At 42.5% G+C, this 9,916-nt stretch overlaps 2 protein-coding genes across 4 annotated transcripts in view; one reads left to right on the top strand and one right to left on the bottom strand.

Moving 5' to 3' along the window:
- LOC115157593 (very-long-chain enoyl-CoA reductase) overlaps positions 1-6,135 on the top strand; it is a 29,592-nt gene extending 23,457 nt beyond the window's left edge. For all 3 annotated transcript variants that reach the window (XM_029705978.1, XM_029705977.1, XM_029705976.1), the window contains 2 exons: positions 2,400-2,445; positions 3,327-6,135. In XM_029705978.1, the coding sequence (XP_029561838.1) occupies positions 2,400-2,445; positions 3,327-3,454 (174 nt within the window). In that variant the 3' untranslated portion in view covers positions 3,455-6,135. The remainder of the gene's footprint in view (positions 1-2,399; positions 2,446-3,326) is intronic.
- Positions 6,136-6,166: 31 nt separating this feature from the next.
- abca4b (ATP-binding cassette, sub-family A (ABC1), member 4b) overlaps positions 6,167-9,916 on the bottom strand; it is a 92,340-nt gene continuing 88,590 nt past the window's right edge. Inside the window, exons 51-52 of the mRNA XM_029705975.1 lie at positions 7,221-7,470; positions 6,167-6,698 (exon numbers count right to left, since the gene is read on the bottom strand). Coding sequence (XP_029561835.1) covers positions 6,546-6,698; positions 7,221-7,470 — 403 coding nt within the window. The 3' untranslated portion in view covers positions 6,167-6,545. The remainder of the gene's footprint in view (positions 6,699-7,220; positions 7,471-9,916) is intronic.

Genomic DNA, 9,916 nt, shown 5'->3' on the forward strand with positions numbered 1-9,916 from the left:
TGCTTCCGGTGAATCAAAATTTACAAAATTACTATTCGAAAACATTGTTAAAATTTAATATTGTCATTCAAAGAATTATAGATTAACATCTCGTGAATGCAACCGCATTGCCAGATTTAAAAATAACTTTACTGGGAAATCACACTTTGCAATAAACGACGTGGTATGCTCAGAAAAATAGGCTAGGCGATACATGTTAGCTCCATCTTGGAATCATCTAAAATCAAATATACTATTGTAAATATTCCCTTACCTTTGATTATCTTCATCAGAAGGCACTTCCAGGAATCCCAGGTCCACAACAAATGTAGTTTTGTTCGAAAAAGTTAATAATTTATGTCCCAATAGTTCCTTCTTGTTAGCGCGTTCCGAAGGCTACTCATAATGTACTGAAGCGCGTGGGACTTGTCGTCCCGAATGTGCAAAAAATATATATTTACGTTCGTTCAAACATGTCAAACGTTGTATAACATAAATCTTTTGGGCCTTTTTCAACCAGAGCTTCAATAATATTCAAGGTGGATGATTGCATTGTCTTACGAAATGTTTCGGAACAAAAGGGTTCCCATGGGCGCCCGCATCATAGTAGTAATGGCCCTCCCCCTGTGACCAACTTCCCAAGCCTCTCTTTGGGTCAGTTTCTACCATAGAAGACTCAAACCACTTTGTAAAGACTGTTGACATCTAGTGGAAGCCTTAGGAAGTGCTAAATGATTAATAAGTCCCTGTGTGTTTCAATGGCAAAGGTTTGAAGTGATTCCACACATCAGATTTCCATTTCCTGTTAGGATTTGTCTCAGGGTTTTGACTGCCATATGAGTTCTGTTATACTCACAGACACCATTCAAACAGTTCTAGAAACTTTAGAGTGTTTTCTATCCAAATCTACTAATTATATGCATATTCTAGTTACTGGGCAGGAGTAGTAACCAGATTAAATCGGGTACGTTTTTTATCCGGCCGTGCAAATACTGCCCCCTATCCCCAACAGGTTTTAAACAAATCAAAATATATTTATATTTGAGATTCTTCAAAGTAGCCACCCTTTGCCTTGATGACAGCATTGCACACTCTTGGCATTCTCTCAACCAGCTTCATGAGGAATGCTTTTCCAACAGTATTGAAGGAGTTCCCACATATGTTGAGCACTTGTTGGCTGCATTTACTTCACTCTGCAGTCCAATTCATCTCAAACCATCTCAGTTGGGTTGAGGTCAGGTGATTGTGGAGGCCAGGTCATCTGATTTCAGCACTCCATCACTCTCCTTGTTAAAATAGCCCTTACACAGCCTGGAGGTCTTGTTGAAAAACAAATGATAGTCCCACTAAGAGCAAACCAGATGGGACGGCGTATCGCTGCAGAATGCTGTGGTAGACATGCTGGTTAAGTGTGCCTTGAATTCTAAATAAATCACTGACAGTGTCAACAGCAAAGCACCCCAACACCATCACACCTCCTCCTCCATGCTTCACGGTGGGAACCACACATGCGGAGATCATCTGTTCACCTACTCTGCGTCTCACAAAGACACAGCGGTTGGAACCAAAAATCTCAAATTTGGACTGATTCGACCACAGGACTGATTTCCACCGGTCTAATGTCCATTGCTCAAGTTTCTTGGCCCAAGCAAGTCTCTTCTTCTTATTGGTGTCCTTTAGTAGTGGTTTCTTTGCAGCAATTCAACCATGAAGGCCTGATTCACACAGTGTCCTCTGAATAGTTGATGTTGAGATGTGTCTGTTACTTGTAACTCTGTGAAGCATTTATTTGGGCTGCAATTTCTGAGGCTTGTAAAGTCTAATGAACTTATCCTCTGCAGCAGAGGTAACTCTGTGTCTTCCTTTCTTGTGGTGGTCCTCATGAGAGCCAGTTTCATCATAGCGCTTGATGGTTTTTGCAACTGTACTTTAAGAAACTCTAAAAGTTCTTGACATTTTCCGGATTGACTGACCTTCATGTCTTAAAGTAATGATGGACTGTCATTTCTCTTTGCTTATTTGAGCTGTTCTTGTCATAATATGGACTTGGTCTTTTCAAATAGGGCTATCTTCTGTATACCACCCAGCACAACTGACCAGCTCTAACACATTAAGAATTAAAGAAATTCCACAATGCATTCCATGTGACTACCTCATGAAGCTGGTTGAGAGAATGCCAAGAGTGTGCAAAGCTGTCATCAAGGCAAAGAGTGGCTACTTTGAAGAATCTCAAATATAACATATATTTTGATTTGTTTAACAATGTCTTGGTTACTACATGATTGTATGTGTTATTTCATAGTTGTGATGTCTTCACTATTATTCTACAATGTAGAAAATAGTCAAAATAAAGAAAAACCCTTAAATGAGTAGGTGTGTCCAAACTTCTGACTGATACGGTATATGTTTTGATTCGTCAGGTGGGGACGTGGTTGAGTTTCTCCATCATGACACAGTGTGTTCCAGGTAAAACTACACACCTTTCACCGTCTAACGTGTACTGTACTTAGGTAGTAAACGTTAGAAGCTGCTTACATATTTACAAACACGTATTTTCATAATACTAAGGCCTAGATTCAAATCAAATCAAGCGTTAACCGGTGATAGCCGACACCTGCATAGCTCGATGTTTTTGATGAAAGGTATAACTGCGTTGGAGCTGTCAAATCGGAGAAAAGCTGCTCTTCAAATCAAATCAGATTTTATTTAATAACGTGATCATTGTAACGAAGCCACACCCGTCTCATTCACTTATTAAGAAGTTCAGAATGAGAAAATGTATAGAAATATAGCCACCTGTGGGAGAGATTGTCATACCAGTTATGTTGTACTCTGTTAATAAAGGATATGCTTGTACACTGCCAGTTCTGTAGTCTTGATAAAGACTGACATGTTAATAAAGGATATGCTTGTACACTGCCAGTTCTGTAGTCTTGATAAAGACTGACATGTTAATAAAGGATATGCTTGTACACTGCCAGTTCTGTAGTCTTGATAAATACTGACATGTTAATAAAGGATATGCTTGTACACTGCCAGTTCTGTAGTCTTGATAAAGACTGACATGTTAATAAAGGATATGCTTGTACACTGCCAGTTCTGTAGTCTTGATAAAGACTGACATGTTAATAAAGGATATGCTTGTACACTGCCAGTTCTGTAGTCTTGATAAAGACTGACATGTTAATAAAGGATATGCTTGTACACTACCAGTTCTGTAGTCTTGATAAAGACTGACATAAGTACGTGTGATTCTAAAGCCACAATTCCATTCCTTTGTTAAGTTTAGTCACCATTTCGTGACTCTACTAACTAACTAACGAACTGTTCTGTCTCTCTTTCCACAGTGGCTCTGTTCACGTTGCTGGGCTTCGTCCAGATGACCATCTGGGCAAGGGGAAAACACAAGATGTACATCAGAGAGTTTACAGACTACCCTGAACTGAGATCAGCTATCATCCCTTTGTTCCTTTGAGCCAGCCAGGGTTTTAACAACAAGAGCCTAATCCTTAATTATACCCCTGTTCCCTATAAGGGTTGCAAGAATTCTGGTTAACTGTCACCAAATCCCCAGTTTTTCCAGAAATCCTAGTTGTAAATTCCATGGAATCAGAAGGGAAAAAGCAGGAAATCTGGAATCGTCCAACCAGGATTTCTGGAACACCTGGGAATTTTGGGGTAAATTACCAAAATTGTTCACAACCCTATTCCCTATACTTTTGACCAGAGCCACATAGGCCTCTTGCCAAATGTAGTGTACTACATAGGGAATAGGATGCTATTTTAGACAGAGCCATTCATGCTCTACTACAGTTAGAGAAAGCAGTGACTGGACACTGTGGTAATAGTGCACCTGTAGGGGATATGATGTGGCTCTGGCCAAAAGGAGTGACACTAAATAGGGAACAACAGATACCCAGTCAACAAGCGAGCTGGATATAAATGAACTTTGTGACAGCCTCTCAGTCAGAATAGGGTTACAAGGCCTCACTCAGGCCTGTGACTTAATGTCATCACTCAACTCTACACTAAAGTGTACATTTGTAGCAAGGTTATGGGTTTACACAGATACTGGTTTGAAGTTAGGATGAATGTACTGCAAGTGTGGAATGATACAATAGATTGGTTTTGATTCCCTGTAGTCGTAGAGAATTGATCGTTTTTTGTTTTTTTTATTCACCATAGTCATTGTTGCGGCACAGTTCATGTGAGTGACAATACTTTATAGTAGTGGTCTTGAACCTAGTGCACTTGAAGTCTAGTACACTTGTTCCCCTGTTGAAGGACAGATGGCCCCGTTAAGTCAAAACAGATGTTAAGTAACCATAATATTTAATTTGTGTGATATTAATAGCATTTTATCTTATTTGTTTATGTTGTTAGTTTTACAGTGGGACTGTTTTATTTTTTTTCACAGTAAGGTTGTGTTATTAATTAACACATTTGGATTTAACAGGGCCAGTGTTTTGCTGTTAAAGCATGGCATCCAGTTGAAGTTGATACACATATCTATTCTCATCCATAATACTAGCTATGACGGGGATGGGCAACTGGCAGCCCGCGTGGGGCCCCTTTTGAAGGCCCTCGCTGGAGGGTAGGGTGTGTGTGGGGGGGGGGGGTAGAATACACAAGGTGACATTTTTAAATCTGGTTGTAAATCAGCAGTTTTTCCTCTTGTTTTATCAGTCACTGATAGTTACTCAATTAGCACGTCAGCCAAAACAAATTAGTCTAGCGGCCAGCTATCTAAACTTAGTAATCATGGTGGAATCACCGGCCGGGGGAGTGGGGGGGGGGGTTCCCCCGTTTTGATTTTGTTGGTCAGTCTCACATTTCTCTCCACCCTATAGAAAAATGTGTAGAATTACAGGAAATTTGCTGTAAAACATTTAATTTTGTTCTCCGCCCCATGGCTGAAATTAGTAGAATTGCAGGACATTTGTTAGAAAATTGCCAAATCTGTTCTCTGTCCCAATGGTCAAATTTATAGAATTGCAACAAACTTGCTTTAAAACGGCAACATTTTCTCTACATCCAATGGAAAAATGTATAGAAAATATAAACCAAGCAAGATATTTCTACATTATTTGAACGGCTCTATAAATGAGCTTAGCATTATTATTAATTTTGGTATATAAATGTGGGTACACAGACCCACGAGCCACTATGGCCCCTCATAATGAGTTCAAATTTTTTGTGGCCCCCAACCCCATCAAAGTTGCCCATCCCTGATCGTAGGAAATGGAAGCGTTATCCATTTGTACGGTATTCTTGATTAGAAACAGCATTTGTGACATGTTAAACTTCAAAAACAACAAAAAATGGTAACAATAAAATAAAAAACATATTTTGTGGGGCGGTTTGTTTGTTACGTTGTGTTTGAGTCCACTACAACAGGAGTGATAGCCTATATCATATCCACAAATAGGTATAAGTGCAGGCTTTCATTCCAGCCAAGCAGGAACTCACCTGATTCAACTAAGAGTCATCGTCTTCAATCGAGACTGCTTGGCTAGAACGAAAGCCTGCACCCACACGGCCCTCTGTGGGTGGCAGGTAGCCTAGTGGTTAGAGCATTGAGCCAGTCACCGAAAGGTTGCTAGATCGAATCCCCGAGCTGACAAGGTAAAAATCTGTCGTTCTGCCTCTGAACAAGGCAGTTAACCCACGCCATCATTGTAAATAAGAATTTGCTCTTAACTGACTTGCCTTGTTAAATAAAGGTAAAATATAAATAACATTGTTACCCCTGCACTATATATTAGGTGAGCATATAAAGCTGTGCTTAGGAAATGACATCTGAAATCCTACCTCTTCAAAGTGTATCTTAAATAATCCCACACCCCCACTGACAGCTACTTTGAGGAAAAAAAATGTACTTATTGTGATATGTGGTTGTCTCACCTAGCTCTCTGAATAAGAGCATCTGCTAAATGGTTAACATGTAAAAGTGTAAGAATACGTCCTAAAGTGATGAAAATGGCAAAACACATATATAAACCAGGCAAGATTTTTTTTCTACATTATTTGAAAGGCTATATAAATTATCTAAGCATTATTATTAGATTTGGTATATAAATGTCAGTGTAAATGCAGCGCCATCTTGTGGTCCCGTATTGATACTGCGTAATAAATAAATAAAAAATTGGGGCCTTTTTCTCTGTGTAGGTGTGTTTTAATTGAAGAGGAAGCAGCCCCTTATAAACCAAGGGAGAAAAAGGGGATGAGGAGAGGAAGCCACTCCAGACTATTGAGATACACCCCTGGTGTGTTTGAGGAGCTATCTGCTGTCAACTGGCGTCTGTGTCCTGCAAACTTGACCTCGTCTTGTCTTTTTTGGCAGCCATTTTACACAATACACAATCAACATGCAAAAAAATATGACTTCCAAAGCCTAAGGAACATATTCCAAACATAATTCATGAATCTAACAATAATTAATTTCAAAACGTTTCCATAATACTGCCAGTGCGTGTCTACCTATTACAATACATTTTGTCGGTTTTCCCGCATTAAAACGTTTGACAATACATTCCGTAGGAAGTCATATTTCCACAGATTAACTTTCAAATTTTAGTTTGTCTTCTGGTTTTTATCTTGATGGGGGAGACCTTGCGTTTCGTGGGGACATTTTGTTTTTCATTGCGCGCGTTGACCGCTCGGGGTTGTAAAACGTCCTCGTCCTCTCCTGCCTGTTGCTTAGCAAAGTTCACAAACACCTGGAGAACGGAGAGAGAAAACCCATTACTGTCAACACAATGTCAATGAAAACACTAATGTTCTGTAAAAGTCCTTTAGAATCACGATTCACTAAAGCTATTTGTCTCACTGCTTGCTAAGGACGGAACCATCCATCTCCACTCAAGGCTATTCTTTATTCAAGTCTGAATCACTTATAATAAATCCCCCTGGCCTCAGATGTCTTTCTGGCTGTGTATGATGAGGTCATATGGCTGAGTCTACCTTAAACATTGCCATGCTCATTAACCTGTGGTCGATGTGGTCAGTGATACACCTCCTTGGTGCTTGTCCTTTAACCCCAAACCCCTAATCCCTAATCTTAACAACATCCCTCTAGTTACCTGATCTAGTGTAGTCTGATAGACGGAGTAGTCACCTGATCTGGTGTAGTCTGACAGAGTAGTTACCTGATCTACTGTAGTCTGACAGAGTAGTCACCTGATCTAGTGTGGTCTGACAGAGTAGTTACCTGATCTAGTGTAGTCTGACAGAGTAGTTACCTGATCTAGTGTAGTCTGTGATACAGAGTAGTCCTCTATATTGAGTTTGTCCTTGTTGGCGACCACTAGCTGGAAGATCCTAGCCAGGGAAGAGGAGGCGATCTCATACTGCAGAGTGTTGTAGTGTTTCTCTCTCTGGACACACCCCGGGAAGCTGCTCTCCATGAAGCTCTCCGCTGGACCCAGCTCTGGAGATACGCCTGCTTTAGCTGCCTTTACCTTCATGGTCACCACATAGCCATCACCAAACCTGGAGAGGAGAGGGGGAGAGAGAGAGGTCACCACGTAGCCATCACCAAACCTGGAGAGGAGAGGGAGAGAGAGGTCACCACGTAGCCATCACCAAACCTGGAGAGGAGAGGGAGAGAGAGGTCACCATGTAGCCATCACCAAACCTGGAGTGGAAAGGGAGAGAGAGAGGTCACCACGTAGCCATCACCAAACCTGGAGAGGAGAGGGAGAGAGAGAGGTCACCACGTAGCCATCACCAAACCTGGAGAGGAGAGGGAGGGAGGTCACCATGTAGCCATCACAAAACCTGGAGAGGAGAGGGATAGAGAGGTCACCATGTAGCCATCACCAAACCTGGAGAGGAGAGGTGGAGAGAGGTCACCACGTAGCCATCACCAAACCTGGAGAGGAGAGGGAAGTCACCACGTAGCCATCACCAAACCTGGAGAGGAGAGGGAGGGGGAGAGAGAGTTCACCAAGTAGCCATCACCAAACCTGGAGAGGAGAGGGGGAGAGAGGTCACCACGTAGCCATCACCAAACCTGGAGAGGAGAGGGAGAGAGAGGTCACCACGTAGCCATCACCAAACCTGGAGAGGAGAGGGAGAGAGAGAGGTCACCACGTAGCCATCACCAAACCTGGAGAGGAGAGGGAGAGAGAGAGGTCACCACGTAGCCATCACCAAACTTGGAGAGGAGAGGGAGAGAGAGAGAACACCACGTAGCCATCACCAAACCTGGAGAGGAGAGGGAGGGAGTTCACCATGTAGCCATCACAAAACCTGGAGAGGAGAGGGATAGAGAGGTCACCATGTAGCCATCACCAAACCTGGAGAGGAGAGGTGGAGAGAGGTCACCATGTAGCCATCACCAAACCTGGAGAGGAGAGGGAGAGAGAGAGGTCACCACGTAGCCATCACCAAACCTGGAGAGGAGAGGGAGGGGGAGAGAGAGGTCACCACGTAGCCATCACCAAACCTGGAGAGGAGAGGGAGAGAGAGAGGTCACCACGTAGCCATCACCAACCCTGGAGAGGAGAGGGAGGGGGAGGTCACCATGTAGCCATCACCAAACCTGGAGAGGAGAGGGGGAGAGAGGTCACCACGTAGCCATCACAAAACCTGGAGAGGAGAGGGAGAGGGGGGAGACAGTGGAGGAAGTCAGGTGCCCATGAATAGACCAACAGGTGTGATTGATGAATGAAGCAGGTATTAAACATGGGCTTTGCTAGACAGAAAGCAGCAGTTAACTTCTCCATCGTCAACACTTTAATTAAATCAGTAGACATATAGCAATATCTTGAATAATACAATACAAGTATCATGACGTTAGCTTTTACAAACCCGTGCTTTTCCACTGGGGGCTTCAAATCCTACGAAGTCATGTCTTTCTACTCAAAACCACAATTCATTTGACCAATCTGAGTCTTTAATTGAAACAATTAAAAAGCGTGTTGTTTTGGTCAACAGCTGAGGGATGGGACTGGAGAAATGTAACCACTCATATTCGTAGACAAAGCAATGGATGCAAGGTCTGACCATCCATGATATAAAAATTATAGTTTAATTAACCAGGTTTTGAGGCTATACGGTGTTTGTTTACATTGTTTACAAACATTGTAGTAAAACAAGCTCATCATTTGTATTCTGATGGGGTACGACAGTTGAACTAAGCTCATGAGACATTTATAAGTTATATTCTTCAACAATCAATGGATTAATTTATTAATTTATAAGTCCAAAGACTGATGTACCAACTAAGGATTCTAGCTTCAAAGTACATTTTACATTTTAGTCATTTAGCAGATGCTCTTATCCAGAGCAACTTATAGTAGTGAATGCATACATTTCATACATTTTTCTCCGTACTGGTCCCCCGTGGGAATCGAACCCACACGGGACCAGAATCGAACCCACAACCCTGGCGTTGCAAACACCATGCTCTACCAACTGAGCCACACGGGACCAATCATGTCTATTTGGTATGGAATCAAGGCATTAGAATGCACCAGAGGTCACCAGAACAGAGCTCCCAGGGGGCATCCTTCGCCATCCTCTCCCAGCCCAGAACTCCCTGGCTGGCTACATCACCATCCTCTCCCAGCCCAGAACTCCCCTGGCTGGCTACATCACCATCCTCTCCCAGCCCGGAACTCCCTGGCTGGCTACTTCACCATCCTCTCCCAGCCCAGAACTCCCTGGCTGGCTACTTCACCATCCTCTCCCAGCCCAGAACTCCCTGGCTGGCTACTTCACCATCCTCTCCCAGCCCGGAACTCCCTGGCTGGCTACTTCACCATCCTCTCCCAGCCCAGCTACTTTTTATATTTGTCTGGTTACTCCATGTGGAAAGCACTGTGATCAGTGACTCATTTAGATCTTGTCAAACCAGATGTGTTATTTTTCTTCTAATTTAATTAGAAATTATGTGATTGTTGTTAAATCTTCCTCTTTGTTTTTTATGGTC

This window comes from Salmo trutta, chromosome 21 (assembly GCF_901001165.1).
Source record: "Salmo trutta chromosome 21, fSalTru1.1, whole genome shotgun sequence".
NCBI classification, from domain to species: domain Eukaryota; kingdom Metazoa; phylum Chordata; class Actinopteri; order Salmoniformes; family Salmonidae; genus Salmo; species Salmo trutta.